General features: G+C 41.3%; 1 protein-coding gene across 1 annotated transcript in view; it reads left to right on the top strand.

The window, feature by feature from the left end:
• The window catches only part of ABCA13 (ATP binding cassette subfamily A member 13), a 410,641-nt gene that overhangs the window by 49,726 nt on the left and 342,743 nt on the right, over positions 1–18,172 (top strand). The window contains exons 13-14 of the mRNA XM_074036523.1: positions 14,692–14,805; positions 17,980–18,070. Of these exons, the coding sequence (XP_073892624.1) occupies positions 14,692–14,805; positions 17,980–18,070 (205 nt within the window). The remainder of the gene's footprint in view (positions 1–14,691; positions 14,806–17,979; positions 18,071–18,172) is intronic.

Below are 18,172 nucleotides of genomic sequence, written 5' to 3'. Positions count from 1 at the left end.
CCCTGCTGCCCAAAGTAGGTTTAGTTTGGGCTCCTACAGAATGTATAAGCCCATGAAAGCGGACCGTCTTGTTTTCATCTAGCTCTCTCCCTATTGGCCAAGTTATTTGAACTGTCGTGCTCAGTGTCCTCCTTTGTGAAACTGGGCTAAATCATAACTCTCTCTCAGTGCCATTTGGAAGTGTAAAAAATACCAGAAATAATATTCAGAAAATAGTAAACCAATGGGATCTCCTCCCCTAAAAATGTTATTCAAAGAAATGCATTCTGCCATTGTTGCCTCTGGGGAGTGGGGAAGACAGATGTCACTTCAGAAAGAAGAAAGAGATGGTAGAGGCCAGTGGTTCCAACCAGAGTGGGGTCAGAGAAATTTTACCCAACTGGGCACGTGTGACAGTATCTGAAGATATTTTTAGTGTCACACGTAGAAGGCGCTGCTGGCATCTGGAGGCTGGAGGCCAGGGATGCTCCTAAACATCCTACAATGCACAGGACAGCCCCCACCCCCAAACAAACAATAATCTGGTTTACAATGTTAGTGGTGCTGAGGTTGAGAAACCCCAGCCAGACGGGAGCAGGTGGGAGTCCCTGGGAAGAGAGGGATGAAAGTAGAGGAAGTTAGTGGTCAGGTGGGCATCCTGGCTTCTCCTCTCCTGGTGACGGTCCCAAAGAGGAGCTGTGGGATGATAGAGGAGCTGCAAGCTGAGGGCGTTGGCCCTACCCATGCGTCTTGGGGGATAGTCCCTGTGTAGGCCGGCCCTGAGCTAGCATGTGCTCCTAGCAGTGTGGCTGAGCAGAGGAAGGATACCTGAGTTAGTGTCTCTGAGCATGGAGTAGAAGGGAGCCAGATTTCCCTGACATCCATGTCCTGAGCCAGCAGGCCTTGGGGACCTGCTATGAACCAGCTGCCATGAGAGCGAGGTGGCCTCACCACCGAGCTGGCCTAGGCCAGGCTGGCAGAGGAGATGGCTAAGACTCAGAAAGCAGGAGCTGAGGTGAGAAGGAAGCAGCAAGGGAGAAGGCAGTGCCAGACCCCGAGGTTCCAGGTAAGATGTGGGCCTTGGCAGCACCACAGATAGGCAGATGAGGCACATGGCTGTGGGAGTCCTGGGCCCTCCACCCCTGACTGTCACCAGGCTACCCCTGGAGAACATCAGCGGGTTTCAGCATTCACCCCAAAGAGCCTGAATCCCTCAGAAGATGCTGTTTGAACAGGGAGCCACTGTCAGCTGTCAGCAGGCGATTTTAAGACTTTGTTCTCTTTTCACCATCCCCAGTGGGTAAAAACTGGATCAGCTACAGGAAATAGAGAATTACATTTTCTTAGGAGCCCCAAGCAGTGGAGTGTTAGATATTTGGCTTTGTGGCATCGTATGTCTGTATGTATAACATCAATCAGGACACAGAGCAGGTCCCATAAAATGGCAGCCCTACCATGGGCACCTGCCTGATCCTCTGTCTGGAAGCCATCCACAGAGGAGGGACTCTGATAGTTACGTTTGTTTCCAAGTCTTCCCATGCTGCTCAAGACGGCAAAGCTCTTCAGTAACCTTGTGTATCACTGCAGACATGGCAGCAGCCCACACCTATCTGGAATTTAAATGCCACACTTCCTTGAGATCCAGTGTGCCTGAGAGGCATGTCCTCACCTGACCACTGTGTTGGAGAGGTCCTTCCTTCTTTCAGGCTGGCCTCAGCAGGTGGCAGAGATCAGCGAGGGGCCACCAGCAGTGACCCAGGCAGCCAAGCCACATCTCTCCCCAAGCTCTCTCTCCCTGTCCTCTCAATGCCCAGGGCAGCCAGTGCTCCTACCTCAAGTTCCAGCTGTGGGGGGCTCCAGCTGTCTTTCTCTTGCCTTCTTTGTTCCTGGAGCTCATCCTCCAACCTTCTTAAGAAGTATCTTCTCTCTTCAAGCACCCCCTGACAGGCACTGTGTGTTTTTGCTTTGTTTTTACATTAACATAGAGTAAGTTCGGCGGATTTTTTTTCAGTCAACAGCTCTCACATTTGTCTGGATCAGTACACAGAACAGTTCCATTGCCCGAGCCCACACCAAATCCCTCATTTTGTCCCTTGGTAATCACACTGTCTTCCCACCCTAAACCCATCTGTTCTCTGTCACCATAGGTTTTTCTTTGTGAGAATGCCCTATAATGGAATCATCATCTGTAACTTTGAAAGTGGTCTCTTTTGCTCAGTACGAGGGCTGCGATTCACCCAGGTCATTGTGTGTATCAGCAGTTGCCTCCTCTTTATTGCCAAGTGGTATTCTGTGGTGTGGATTCACTGCAGTTTGTTCATCCATTCACCCACTAAAGGGCAGGTGGGTCTTTTTCTAGTCTTTGGCGATTATCAGTGGAGCTATTTTCTTGCTTTTATCACTACTTGAAATTATCTCATTGACTTACGGGTGTACTTGTTTATTGTTTGTCTCCTGCTGTAATACAAGCTTCATGAGGGGTGGGAGCTTGTCTGTCTTCTTGACCACCATCTGCAGCACCTAGAAGAATGCTAGGAATACCTTCAGCAGTGGCTACTGAATAAGTTAAAGAACAATAATTATTTGACTCTTGTACCCACTTGAGCCAAAGACATTCTGGTGTTAAATATATAAGGGAGATAGAGTAGACTATATGCTAAGCTCTCTGCCCCCTGTCAGAGCCAGGTCTTAGCTTTGCAGATCTGCAATAGCTTTGTCTGAGTTTAGCAGTAGTGAGTGCCATCAAGAAGATTATCTCCCATGGTCATTAATTTCATTTATGAGCCTGGACCAGGCACCGTATGTAGATTATCTCATGTATGCTTCACAACCACCACTGTAGGTAGGTGCTAATATCCCCATTATAGCTAGGAAAACCAAGGTTGAGAGAGGATAAGTTAGCTTGACCAGGGTCACATACACCCTGCAAGTGGCGGAGCTGGAATTCAGGCCCAGCATATTATTTTGAAGTCTTAGATATACTGCCTGTGATATGGTTTGGCTGTACCCCCACCCACATCTCACCTTGAATTGTAATAATCCCCACGTGTCAAGGGCAGGGCCAGGAGGAGATAACTGAATCATTGGGGCAGTTTTCCCCATACTGTTGTCGTGAGAGTGAATAAGTCTCATGAGATCTGAAGGTTTTATAAATGGGAGTTCCCCTGCACAAGCTGTCTTGCCTGCCACCATGTAAGACATGACTTTGATCATCATTTGCCTTCTGCCATGATTATGAGGCCTCCCTAGCCATGTGGAACTGTGAGTCAACTAAACCTCTTTCTTTTATAAATTACTTAGTCTCAGGTATGTCTTTACTAGCAGCATGAGAACAGACTAATACAGCCTGTATAAGTTTTCTCAGGCTGCTGTAACACAATATCACAGATTGAGTGGCTTAAACAACAGAAATTTATTTTCTCAATGTTGTGGAGGCTGAAGGACCATGATCAAGGTGTTGGCAGGGCTGGTTTTTCCTGAGACCTCTGGCTTGCAGACAGCCGTCTTCTCCCTGTGTCCTTGCATGGTTGTCCCTCTGTGTGTGTGCCCTAATCTCCTCTTTTTATAAGGACATCAGTTATATGGATTACAGTCCACTCCAGTGATCTCTTTTTAACTTAATTGATTATTTAAATAGGATCTTTAAAGACCTATTTCCAAACAAGGCCACATTCTGGAATACTGAGGGTTGAGACTTCAGCATATGAATTTGGAAAGCACATAATTCAGCCAGCCCACAACAGTGCCTCTTTGGAATGATCTTTTACCATTTGTAAATGGAAATAATTAGAGCTGTCTATGAAACTTGCAAACCCTGTCCTTATGGTTTTGCAGCTGGTTATGGAATCATATTGAAAAATAGTAGCCCAGGGAGGCTAGTATGCTAATTACTACAGGAACATAGGACTGCATACTAAAAAAAACCCAAAAAACCAAAAAACAAAAAAACAAGCAACAAAAAAGTAGGAAGCACTTGGAAACCAGTTGCAGGTCATCTCTCAGCAGCCACCTGTCCTTGGGACCTATATGAATTCTTCACTGAACCTTGAATGTTCACAATGCATGGCATTTGTTCCCTGGGAACGTACCAGGACAGGGTCCAGTCTCACTCATCTGTGTTAACTGCCTAGCACAGTACAATGATGCACAGTGTTTGCTTGTAAATAGCTTGTTAAACTGCATTTATGTATGAAGATTTTTGTTGCAAAGCCATTTGGAGGAGGAGAAGATATGGTTCAAATTGCTTTCTGAATTAAAAATTTTCCCTAAAAGTTGAGCTAAACGTTACTTTCCCCTTCCCTTTGGTCACTGGAGACCTCCTCTGTCAGAGAACCAACAATGCCTTTTTTATTCTGACAATAGTTTACTCTGAAGTTACTGAAGCAGTAACTTAGACATGCCTATTCTTGGGAGGCCTGCTAATTTGTGCCTGAGCAAATTTTTGCAGACTGAGGATGGCTTGCATCTGGTGGCGGGAAAACTGATCCATAATGGCCAACTTTTAGATTTCCCTGTAGTCTAGGTATGTTCTGTAAATAGGGCTTGGTGCTGGGTACATGAGCCAAGGACTGAGAACCAGGAACCTACTGGTGACTATGACCACCCTGTGGCTATTGTGCAGAACCCTACCTTACATGAGGCATCAAAGCACTGGCATCTCTGCCTTAACCTCCCTCATGCCCTTAGATTAGCTTCTGTGGCTTCTTCATACCTTTGCCAACATCACATCCCAACAGGTTTGTTTTTTGTTTTTTTTTTTTTCTTTTTCAAAAAATACAGAGTGTGCTTAAAACTGTCACTTTTGGTACTTTCAGTGATCTTGACATATTTAAGAAATTTGATTACTTTTTCTTTTTGGTCTTTTCATGGCATCTCATTTTTTGCTGTTTCCTGAGTGCAGTGTCCATTTTGTTATTAGCCAATGTATCAGTCAAGGTTCAAGCAGAAAAGAGAAAACTGGTTAAGTTTAATGTGAATAATTATTACTATAAAAAGGCATTGGAGTAACGTCAGATTGGCTATCAATAGTGAAGAGATCTCTAAATAATTCAACAATGGCAGATAAAGGGAATAACTCTTGCCCCTAGAACTGGAGCAGAGAACCCAAGGAAGAAACAGAACTAGAAGTAGCTTCCCCATCCAGGCTTGATATCCAGACCCTACTGAAGTTAGCACAACCATGGCCCACAGTATGGCAGAGAAAATCACTGAGGTGAGTGGTAATTGCCATGAATCTGCACTCTGGGGTGTCAGGAGAAGTTCTACACTTCTCAACTCTGCAAGGCTATAGGGCATGCCTGAGGAAGTCATCTAGAGGGACGTGCCAGACCTGCAGAAATCCCTGGGACACCACTCTTTGGGATGCTGTGGATGCTGCCTATGAGAAGGTGCCATGTGCCGCTGGTTGTACACATTGCAGGAGCTGAGGTTCAGAGAAGCTAGATGTGCGGGAATCCGGGAGCTTGCTCCCTGGGAGCCTGTTGGAAGCAGCATGCCGGAATCTGGAAGAGAAAATCCCTCTTCCTCCACTGTCCCTCCAGAGCTCTCTTCTGGCAAAGCTTGACATTGCATCAATTGGCAAGGGAGAATGTCTAAAAGGCCCAACTTTATTATTGCAGAACAGGCAATGAAGGGTGAATTTCAAGTTGTGAGAAGGTAAATTAAAAACTGGCCAGCTGTAAATTGGTTTCTTTGTTTTATACTATTGAAGTACAAAGAGTTTCCATAAAGCACGTGAGTTCTTAAATGTAAGTTTTAATTTGTCAAACATATATTGAATAGAGGGAAGAATTACCTGCTCTAATCCTGACACTGCTAAGAACTAATGTTGGTTGGAAACCTCATTTATGCCTTATACCTACAATAGGGGTTGGCAATTGTCATACACCTTTTGCAGGTAAAGAAAGTGAGTCTTAGGGGTAAGTAACCTTATCAAGAGCTGTCAAGAGGAGGCAGAGATGGGATTTGAAACAAAGACTGTTTAACTCTAAGGCCAATGTTTTATTTTTTCTGTCATATTTTACTCTATTCTCCAAGTAGAAATTCACATGTGAGTATATCTATTTCTGCCTCAGAGGAACTGCTTGTGGTATGAAGGAGATGTGGAGTCCCAGTGATAAGGGCATGGGGAAGACTGCTTCCTATGGAAGGAGCTGGCCTCAAGCTGCCAAATTGGAATATCAGGTTATGATGGGCAGAGATTGGCTGTCAGTCTCATCTATCTGGTATAGTGGATTCTGATTGGATCTGGAGCAACAGAGTAGGACAGATAGAGTTTTACATTTGCTCATAGTTCCCGAACTCTAACATCAATAATTTTACTGTTTTAAATGCAGATTGAATCACTCTTTATTGAGCACTTACTTCTGTAAGGTTAGAGGAGCCATCATGTACACTGTGTTAGTCCGTCCTCACACTGTTATGAAGAAATACGGGAAACTGGGTAATTTATAAAGGAAGGAGGTTTAACTGACTCACAGTTTCGCATGGCTTGGGAGGCCTCAGGAAACTTACAATGATAGTGGAAGGCACCTTTTCACAGGGCAGCAGGAGAGAATGAGAACTGAGCAAAGGGGGAAGGCCCTTATAAAACCATCAGATTTCGTGAGAACTTACTCACTATCACAAGAATAGCATGGGGGAACTGCCCCCATGATTCAATTACCTCCTGCCATGTTCCTCTCATGACACATGGGGATTATGGGAAGTACAATTCAAGATGTGATTTGGGTGGGGACACAGCCAAACCATATCAGACACTTTCCCAAGTCCTCCCTCATTTACTTCTGACAAGAATCCCAGGGAGTAGACATTGTTAAATCCATTTTTATAGATTAAAATAGTAAGAATTGGGAACGTTTACATTCCCAAGTTTATTAGATGATAAACAGAAGCTCATGGCTTGAATCCAAATTTGGCAGACTCTGCAGCCAATTTACTTTCATTGGCCATATTTACAGTATTTGTTATAAAATAATAAGGATCCTGTATACTAAAGCTTCCTTCACTATCATCAGTTTGGGATACTGGGTACCTAATTGACCTCATTTTTTAAAATAACTTTGTGTAGCAATGCATGGAATTTCACCCATCCCCAGAATTCTGGCTGCCTTCACCTTTGGGAGGACGAGAATGAAGTCACACAGTTTAAAGATATTTATTTGTTCGTAAGCAGTAGAGATGGGAAACAACTTGGCCATCAATACAGAGTTTGGTGAATAAGATATAGACTGATCTTCAGGAGAATATCAGGCAAAGTGAAGAATATGCACAGGCTATTGCTAATGTTGTCATTAAATGGACACAAAGCCTGATAACTAACTTCCATAGAAGTAAAAATTCTTGGGTCCACGATACTTATTAAAGATGAAAAATGCCAGTGAAGTGGAATCTGCCTAAGCCTGGAGTCTACATAAACCTATACAGGCTGGAAGTGCACAGGCTCTGCACATATGTGGGGCTACTTACAAGTGCAGAGCAATGGGGAAGGGCACTGGTGGGACCTTTAGGCAGGTCAAGGTCTTTCCCAGGGAGCCCCAGAGAGAGAACAAAATTCATTGCAATCCACTTTCTGACTGTAGGCATCGAATCAGTTATTGGAAAGCAAGTTGTCAGTGGTTCAGTGAGGCTCTCGGATGGGTGAAAGTGGCCAATATGGAACATTTTATCAAAACTCAGCAAAGTTGCTGAGTAGAATTAATTACATTTTACAAGTGGCTTTGTTTGATATAATCTCCTATAAAATAGCAGTTCTCTAAGACTGCAGTATCAGTAGACCTGTGAATGTGCTTTTTCTGTGAGACTAGATAATATCCAAACCCTCAGATAAGCACAGATATTCCTCTTTTACTGACCTTGGATACCTGCGATTTTCCATCATTCCTCTTCCTGTCTGCTTGGAATTGGTGGTCTATTAGATACAATATTAATTAATTTATTAGTGAAATATCACATTAGAACATGAGGAAAAATTATAAATACATAGTTAAAAAAATAATTTAAAAAACCCAAGATGTATTTTAAGCAAATGAAAAGATGCTCAAATTTAAGTAATAGTAAGAGAAATGCAAATCCCCAAAATGAGATATCCACAAATGAGATATCATATAAAAATGGTAAAGGCTCAAAATTTGATATATTTTATTGTTTGGAGGTATTAGGAGAGAGTCACTCCTAATACTTTGCTGTTGGGAGTATATTTTTGTGCTATCTTTGAGGCCATGTTGGGAATATCTATCAATACTACAAAGACAGCTATCAGCACATGCAAAAAAGGATATTTATTGTGCCATTGTTTGTAAGCAGTAGAGATGGGAAACAGAGACTGGACATCAATACAGAATTGATTGAATCAGATACAGACTGATCTTCAAGAGAATTTCAGGCAAAGTGAAGAAGAACGTGGATAGTATGAGTGAAGAAAAACAGAATACCAACATATGCACCTGTTTTTGAAAACATATAGATAAACTCAGGGGGTCCACACTGAAGAACCAATAATGATGCTTCCTCTGCATTTGAAACCGGGCTTCTAGGGCACAGAGTAGAACCCTTTTGAAGGCTTGGAATTTGGTACAGTGCAAAAAATGTATACAAGATAAAATCCCAGGAAGTCTTTTAAGCTAGTTATTTAATGTTCCATTGAATTTGTGTGCCATATTGAGGACATAGGGCATTGGAAGTGAGTGGGGGACACAGCCAGTCCTAGGGCATTGGAAGTAAGTGGGGGACACAGCCAGTCCTGGTGGACACAGCCATTCCCCTTCGATGCAATAAGAAAAAGGTCTGAATAAGGAGGGAAGAGGGTGATATAACTAAGAAAATAATTGATACAACAAAAAATAATGAATACAACAGAACAAATAAACCCAGAGCTAATATCTTGTGCTATGACCTAGTCACATTTTGATATTTTTCCTCTATTTTAAAAGAAAGAATAACTGCAAGAGAGGAATAAATCATTTTCTACAATTAATCCTGGGGGACTGGCTGTGTGCCCTCTAAATGCCCTGTCTAGTCATGTCCTCTGTATGGGAAGTTCAGGGCACAGGTCCCTTTTGTTTCAGGGGCAACAGATCAGCCTTCTTCTTTTCCTCCAATCCATCCATCCATCCATCCATCCATCCATCCATCCATCCATCCATCCATCTACTCATGCATCCATCTATCCATTTATCTATCAATAAATTAATTCATTTATCTGTCCATCCATCCATCCATCCATCCATCCATCCATCCATTCATCCATCCATCTACACATCTATCTGTCCATTCATCTATGCATTCATCCACCCATCTATCCACCCATCCACCCATTCATTCATCCACACATCTATTCATTGATCCATCTATCCATCCATCCATCCATCCATCCATCCATCCATCCATCCATCCATCCACACATTTGTCTCTTCATTTGTCTGTCCATTCATCCACCCATCTATCCACCCGTTCATTCATCCACACATCTATTCATCCATCCATCTAGCCATCTATCCATCCATCTATCCATCTGTCCATGCATTCATCTATCCAGCCATCCATTTTTCTATTCATCCATTGATCATTTATCCATCCATCCATCCATCCATCCATCCATCCATCCATCCATCTATCCATCCATCCATCCATCCATCCATCCATCCATCCATCCATCTATCCATCCATCCATCCATCCATCCATCCATCCATCCATCCATCCATCTATCCATCCATCCATCTATCTATCCATCCATCCATCCATCCATCCATCCATCCATCCATCCATCCATCCATTAATCTATCTGTCCGTCCGTCCATCCATCCATCCATCCATCCATCCATCCATCCATCCATTTATCTATCCATCCATTCATCCATCCATTTATCTATCCATCCACACATCCATCCATTCATCTATTTGTTCATCTCTCTGTCCATCCATCCATCCATTAATCTATCAATCCATTCATCCATTTATCTATTCATCCATTCACACATCCATCCATTCATCCATGTATTCATTCATTCATTCATCCATCCACACATCTATCTGTCCATTCGTCTGTCCATTCATCCATCCTTCTATCTACCCATACACTCATTCATTCATCACACATCCATCCATCCATCCATCCATCCATCCATCCATCCATCCATCCATCTATTCATTTATCTATTCAACCATCCACACACACATCTGTTCATCTATTCATTCATCTGTTTGTTTGTCCATCCATCCATCCATCCATCCATCCATCCATCCATCCATACATACATATATCCATCTATCAATTTATCCATTTATCTATCCATCCACACATCCATCCATCCATCCATCCATCCATCCATCCATCCATCCATCCATCTATCCATCCACACATCCTTTCATCTATCTGTCCATCCATCCATCTATAAATTCATCCATTTATTCATCTATCCTCCCAACCATTCATTCATCCATTTATCTGAGATGGGAAGGAAGCAGGCTGTTGTTAGTATGAAGTGCATTGAGGCGAAGTGTGGGATGCTCTATCACTGGGTTTTTCCCTGCCTGATTTTGGCCAAGTGAAAAAGAAATATTTTTCTTTTATCTACTCTGAATATATCTACTTGTTTCCTTTTCAAATCTTCAAATTCCTCTACCTCATTCCCCTTCGATGCAATAAGAAAAAGGTCTGAATAAGGAGGGAAGAGGGTGATATAACTAAGAAAATAATTGATACAACAAAAAATAATGAATACAACAGAACAAATAAACCCAGAGCTAATATCTTGTGCTATGACCTAGTCACATTTTGATATTTTTCCTCTATTTTAAAAGAAAGAATAACTGCAAGAGAGGAATAAATCATTTTCTACAATTAAAAGTTAGTAGGTGGTGTATAAATGAAATGAAAGCCCAAGACATTTTTCCTAATTAAATAAAATGGAAATAAGACTTTAATCACAGGATATCTGAGAATCCTGACACACTTTTAGTTGGGATTATGAGCTCTGAGCCTCATTAGTTTGCTGTAATCTTCTGAAGGTGATTAATTAAACAATATGATTATGAATTCATAGATTTAAACATGGTAAATGTATTTCAGTCCATTGCAGTCTTTATTTATTTGTTTATTTTTTTTGATACTCAAATGATCCCATCTGTGATCAGTGAGCACTTATTCATTTAGAATTCCATATTCTTTTAAAAATTAACTTTTTAATTTTGAGGCAGTTGTAGATTTACATGCATTTGTAAGAAACAACAAGGAAAGATCGGTGTACCCTTCACTGGGTTTCCTAATGGTAACATCTCATGAATCCACCTATAATGCAGTATCACAAAGAGGATTCTGCCATTGATACAGTTCACTTGTCTTCTGATTTCCCCAGTTTTACTGTGTGTGCATGTGTGTATTCAGTTTTATGCAGCCTTAGCACCTGTGTAAGTTTGTGTATTCATCACCGGCACTGAAGCAGAACAGTCACATCACAGCAGAGTCTCTTGCTTTACCTTTCATAACCACAGCCATTAATTCCTACACCACTCCCCACCAAGTCCCCGATCCCTGCCAGCCACCAATCAGTTCTTCATTTCTATAATTTTGTCATTTCTAGATTGTTGTATACATGGAATTATACAGTATGTATAATTTGGGATTGACTTTTTAAACTTAGCATAATTCCCTGGAGTAGTATCCATGTTGTGCAGATATCAGGAGTTCATTCATTTTTATTGCTGAATAACATTACCTGGTATGCATGGTCCACAGTTTCTTCAGCCATTTACACACTGTGGTACATCTGGATTGTTCCCAGCTTTTGGTTATCGTGTCTTCTGTTTCTCTTTTCTTGCCTTCCTGTGGATTACTTAAACATTTTTGAGCATCCTCACCCTAAGACATGATTTTAGGATACTCATCCTAAAAAATGATTTATTGATACTGTCTTTGAGTGTATCTTTTTGTATGATGTTCTTACAAAGAACATCTGGCTCTAGATATTACAATACAGACATACATACATGGCTTATTACAGTTCATTGGCATTGAGATTTTACCACTTAAAGCCAGGTGTGGAAATCCACTTCGACTTAGGTCCCTTTACCTTCTCTGCTTTTAAATATCATCATCTTGACTACCAGATGGTGTTATTATTTATGTTTTAATCATCAAATATATTTCATAAAACTCATGGAAAACAGTATAGTCTGTTGCATTCACCCACATTTCTGCTCTTTCTGTTGTTTTTTCTTCCTTCTCAATTCTCCAAGATTCCTTTTCATATTTTCATTTTTTAAAGTTTTTCTTCATCTGAGAATGTCTTTATTTTATCTTCATTCCTAAAAGATATTTACATTAGATTCAGAATTCACAATGACAATTCTTTTCTTACATCGTGATAAATGTTAGGCTACTTTCTTCTGGCTCCCAGGTTTTCAGATGAGAGATTTACTAACCTTTGAGTGGGTGTTCCCTCGAGGTAACATGTCATGGTTCTCTGGCTGCTTTAAAGCTTTTATTGTGTTCAGATTTTAGAAGTTTAATTATGGTGTGGTTTAATGTAGATTTCTCTCAGTTTATCGTATTTAGTGTTTGCTTAGCTTCCTGAGTCTGTAGGTTTTTGTATTTCTACAGTTTTAGGAAGTTTTTCAGCCATTATTTCCTCTTGTACTCTTTCAGTTCCACTCAGTTTCTCTCCTCTTTCAGAGTCCAGTGACACCAATATCAAAATTTTTATTATTGTCCTATAGGTACTCGAGGCTCTGTTCACTTTCCTATCAATCTCCTTTCTCCCTGTTGCACAGATTAGGTGCCACACACTGATCAGCTCTCAGGTTCAGTGGTTCTCTCCTCTGCCATCTCCATTCTTCTACTGAGACCATCTAGCGAGTTCTTGTATTTGCGTTATTGCATTGTCCATGTGGTATCCATGTGGTTCTTTTTTATAACTTCTTTTTCTTCATTGAGATTTTCTGCTATTTTGTTTGCTTCAAGACAATTTGCAGTTGCTTGTTGAAGCATTTTTTTATTCATGATGGGTGCTTTAAAATACTAGCCAGGTCACTCCAATATCTGATTTGTCTCATTATTGGCATCAATTGATTGTTTTTCTTAATTCAAGTTGTCTTTTCTTTGGTTATTTTTATCATGGTGTTTTGCAGTTGTATCATGGGTATTTTGAACAATATAATAGGAGACTTTGAGCTCTATGTAAAAATCTTTTATTTTTGTGGGTAGTCATTGTACTTAGGCTTAACACACGGATCTTGGCCCACTTTGTGCGCTGTGGTTCCAATAAGAGTTTAATTTTGGTTTATCTGATGCATCAAGGACTCCCTGATGCTGCTGTATGAAAGGACAGATGAGATTTCTCCAGTCCAACTGCCTCCATGTTGGGGAGATGAGCCTCCAGCAGTTGGAGAAGAAGGGGACTTCTTAGGATCCAAGGTCTTTATTGCTTCAGGAGCCATCCTGCTGTGGGGCAGCCAGTGTTTTCAGGCCAGGTCACTTGTCATTGTGGAATACTCCTTGCCCTGTCTCCTGGGTGTTTGTTGTGGTTCCTCTACCCTCAGGGGAAGAACAACCATTTCCCTGGCTGTTCATTATCAGTGTCATCCCAGCGGATCCCCCCTTTGGTGTTGCAGAGCCAGCTTGGTTTGTTGAAAGGACTCCTGGTCCCTCCAGAGAGGCAGCCCAGTTAGGCTACCTTCTGTTACTAGAATGTTAGAAATGTGAGGTCTTCTGGGTGGGGAATTTAATGTGTGTATGTGTGTCTGTGTGTCTGTGTGTGTGTATTCTTTATTTGTAGTTTTAAAATATTTTACAGATCTTCTAAATTTCTTGCATTAATAATGTTATTCAACCTTTTTAACTGGTATAGCTGGTGTTTACTGAGTATTTACTATGTACCAGGCCTGGTGCCAAGGTATTGGAATACTAATTTGTCTTAATACTTACAAGAATCTTTATCCCTGTTTTTATTGAAGGCTGAAGCTGAGACTTCAAGGTTTTTCTCTGTTTGCTGTACTGGCTGCTTTTCAGCTCCTGTGCCACTGTGAGGGTCTCCTAGTGACCCTAGGGAGATGTGGTTAGACTCTGAAACCCTCCTTAAACATTGTCCCTTTGGCATTTAGACTGCTTTCAGTATTAAATGTAATAATATTGCAATAGACATCTTCATGGAAATAGCTTTATATTTTATTTAAACTATTTCCTTAGGATAGAGTCCTTTTATCTTGAGAGAGTAAAGCATGTGCATTTTTTATGGATCAGTGACTGTATTTTTCTGATACCAAATTACTTTATAAAAGTCTTATGCCGGTGTCCTCTGCCAGCAGCAATAAATGAAAAAATATACCAATTTTATTCTATCCTCAATAGTGTTGGGTACCATAAAACAAGTATTAGTTGAGAATGTATTTTTGAGGAGGAAATGTGGGCAAGCATTGATTAATTAGGTCAACATATATTGGGGACATAGGCTCTACCCAGCAGTGACTCTAACACTGGCGAGACAGCGGTGAACAGGCAAGTAGCCCCTGGATGGACAGAGTCAAGGAGAGAGGTCTCAGAGGACTCACCTGCGATATGAGGGCATTGGAACTTTTCATGTTATTGAGGAAGGCATCAACTGGCCTGAAGGCAGGTCTTTGCTCTGGTGGCCATGTCACATACCATCCTTGTTGGAAGATTTACCTTAATATAACAGCTGAATAAGAGACATATCCAAATATGCTTGATGTTGCAGGCTAATTCCACCTTTTATATTGTGGACAAGCTAAAAGCTTTATCAGAAACACTGCTGGAAATGTCCAGCCTTTTCCAGAGAAGTGGAGGTCGCCAGATGTTCAACCAGCTGCAGGTGAGTGGTTGGTCTCTGCCACCGAGGGCTAGGGAGCTACTGCTAGGGCATGTCCAAGACATCAGGGCTGCCCTGTAGAAGATTCTACAGAGTCACATCAGGCATGGCGGTTCTAGTTGACTCATATAATTGATGTAAAATTAGAGATGTGTGAAAACTTTTTGTGAATTTTCAGTAGTTTACCCATGCAAGATGGTGTAATCGTGAGAATGATTAATAATTTGTTAATAGTAAGCAGTTCTTTAAATTCTGTATTAAGCTTAATGTTTTTTAGATTGTTTGCATACTTTTGAATTGTAGGTCTATTCAACAATCAATGATCATTTCCTCATTCTGTATTGACAACTTAATATTTTAAAAAGGAACAACTTACAGTTTAGAATGGCCTAACTCTATTAGAGCCTGACAATCATTAGTGTAAAACTTTAATTCAGGTAGATCACCTAATAATTTTTTGGGCATTTGTGTAACTTCAACTTACCTTAACTCTGATAGGATGAGAAAATATGCCTGCATTTTAATTCATGTTTAATTTTTCATTAACCACCAGGTAAGTAGTTCAGAGTATGGACTCAGGAGCTAGAATCATTTGAGTTTGATTCCCATTTCAACCCCTGCCACCAGTTGTGTGATCTTGGACTAGTCACTGAAATTCTCTGTGCCTTAGGTTTCTTCCCTGAGAAATGAGGAAGTGATAGTAGTTATGAGGTATAAATGGGTCAGGATACATAGAGCCTTTGGAATAGGTTTTGACACAGAGAAAATGCTACTGGGTGAGTCTGAGTTTTCCAAGAAACAGATGCCAAGACAGGATTACATGTGCAATAATTTTATTTTGGGAAATGGCTGCTGAGCAAAGGAAGAGGAAGCTAGACAGGCTGGAAGCAAGGTTGTCAATGGTGATGCAAGTCTGACCCTGAGGAAAGCAGAGAGGGAGAGGGTCGGGTGGAAGCATCCTGGTGGACCCTGCAATTTAATGGACATCAGATAAGGCTGAGAGGGAGTCACAGAGCTAAAGTCAGTTATCAAGGTAAGGGTCCCATGTCAGTGGAGTCCTGTGGCTTCTGGGAGTGGGCCTGATGTGGTGGTCATTGGTGAGGGACAGCCCATGGGAGACATGGCCTCAGGGCAAAGTGCCATGGATTCAGAGTGCAGCAGTGGGACCTGCCATTTCCGTTTCCTGCAGTTGGAGGTCTGCGATGTTCATTCTCACAGCGACCATGGCCATATGTATTAGCTAGTATTGTAATCTTCTTTACTTTGCTTGTGCATGGATTAATCTGTTAATACAGACATCAGTGAACCTTTGCAGTTAATGGGACAGACAGTATTTTAGACTGGATAAGGTCTCTGCTGCAACTATATATATTGTGTGCAATAACATATCACACAATATCATAAGCGCCAAGTCGAGAGTATACAAAGATCTAGGAGAACATAAAGCAGTGCCTAACTCGGCCTCAAAAATTGGGCAGCTCCTTGTGAAGTCTGTGGTGTACCTGAGTACTAAGTGGCCATGTCAGAAATCAAAGTCACATGTCCAACCAATTGAAGAACTTATCTTCCATAGGATAAGATGGTGTAAATTGTTCCTCTATTTCTTAGCTTTGGGATCATGCTCAAGGGAACTTGCAGTGCCTTGGGTTTGTAGTAGTCGATGTCTATGTTCCAGGCCTGGTTCCGCCACTCGATGGAGTGATTAGAGCCTCTGGGTAAAGCCCTAACTTGGCTCTGCTTCCCTGCTCCATCAGTAAAAGACAACAGTAACCTCACGGGGATGTTGTTGAGATTAAAAGACATGATGCATAATAACTGCCCTGCACATTGACTGGCAAATAGCAAATGCCCAGTGAAGGAAGATAAATAAGATTCCAAAAAAGAAAAGCAAACACCAAACTTTCATAATAAAGTCTTGTCATCCTTAGACAAGATTAGTTAAAACCATCACATGTAGGCCGGGCGCGGTGGCTCAAGCCTGTAATCCCAGCACTTTGGGAGGCCGAGACAGGTGGATCACGAGGTCAGGAGATTGAGACCATCCTGGCTAACACGGTGAAACCCCGTCTCTACTAAAAAATACAAAAAAACTAGCTGGGTGAGGTGGCGGGCGCCTGTAGTCCCAGCTACACGGGAGGCTGAGGCAGGAGAATGGCATGAACCTGGGAGGCAGAGCTTGCAGGGAGCTGAGATCCGGCCACTGCACTCCAGCCTGGGCGACAGAGCGGGACTCCGTCTCAAAAACAAAAAACAAAAATCAAAAAAACAAAAAAAATCACATGTAATAAGGTGAATGTGAGAAATAAAAGAGCTAATTACAAAGGGTACATACTATTTGAGAATTCTTGTCTGGAGCTCCCGTGTTATCAGGTTATGTGCTGGACCAAAATCTGGATAGCATACAAATATTCTCTAAGAAATTGGCAAATTCCAAAATTAATTCCCAGTCATTGATCCTGAGGCAGAGCCTGGATACATCAGCATCTTTCCCTCTCAGCTTCTTGCTGGTTTTTGTATGTCGTAAGTGTGGGGCAGTGCAATGCAAGTACATGGATATCATTGGCACAATAAAGGGGCAAGATGTCATTAAGTTGATGAAAAAATCTTGGAGAACTGTCCAGAGTAAACGATTTGTCTCCAATCATTGACAAATGAGGCAAAGTCACAACCATCAATAGTAATGAAAGAATAATGGTACAGATGAAGCAATGAAAGATGTTTCTGAAGATGAGTAGCAAAGCATTGAGAGAGGGTTTGGGAAATTCTGAAATCCTTCCTCAGAGTTGTTATAATGATGACCCTCTCTTTATAACTGGCCTCTGAGGAAGGCCATGCAAAGGAAAGGAAAGAATCTTATAGAAAGTAAAAGATCACTATATAGGTTCGTTAGAAAATTTTGCCAAAAACAAACCACTTAATTCATTCTTTGTTTTTAGTATTAATACATAATTACAACTACAACATAAATTTTTGTAATTGTTGATTTTGTTTTTCAAGGTAAAGTCCTAATAAGATGTTATCCCGTTATTTATTGTGGTGTTTTAAAACTTCTTTTACGTGGATTCAGTTTATATGCCTTGTTCCTTTGTAATGAAACTTTGAATAAGTCTAATAGGTATTATTCAATAATATGAAATAATGCAATTATTTTTGTTAAGCTATGTTATTTTTCTTTAGGAGGCCCTGAGAAACAAATTTGTAAGAAACTTTGTAGAAACGCAGTTGCACATTGATGTAGACAAACTTACTGAAAAACTCCAGACATACGGTAAGTGTGCTGATGGATGTGGTAGTGTTCTTCTGCCTAAATGGCTCTGCCACTTAGGTGGGTCCTCCCCCTTGGGCCATGACGTTGCTAAGTGACTTCCAG

The sequence above is a fragment of the Macaca fascicularis genome, chromosome 3 (assembly GCF_037993035.2).
Source record: "Macaca fascicularis isolate 582-1 chromosome 3, T2T-MFA8v1.1".
NCBI lineage: Eukaryota > Metazoa > Chordata > Mammalia > Primates > Cercopithecidae > Macaca > Macaca fascicularis.
The sequence above is the reverse complement of the archived record's forward strand: the minus strand, read 5'-3'. Positions and strand labels throughout refer to the sequence as shown.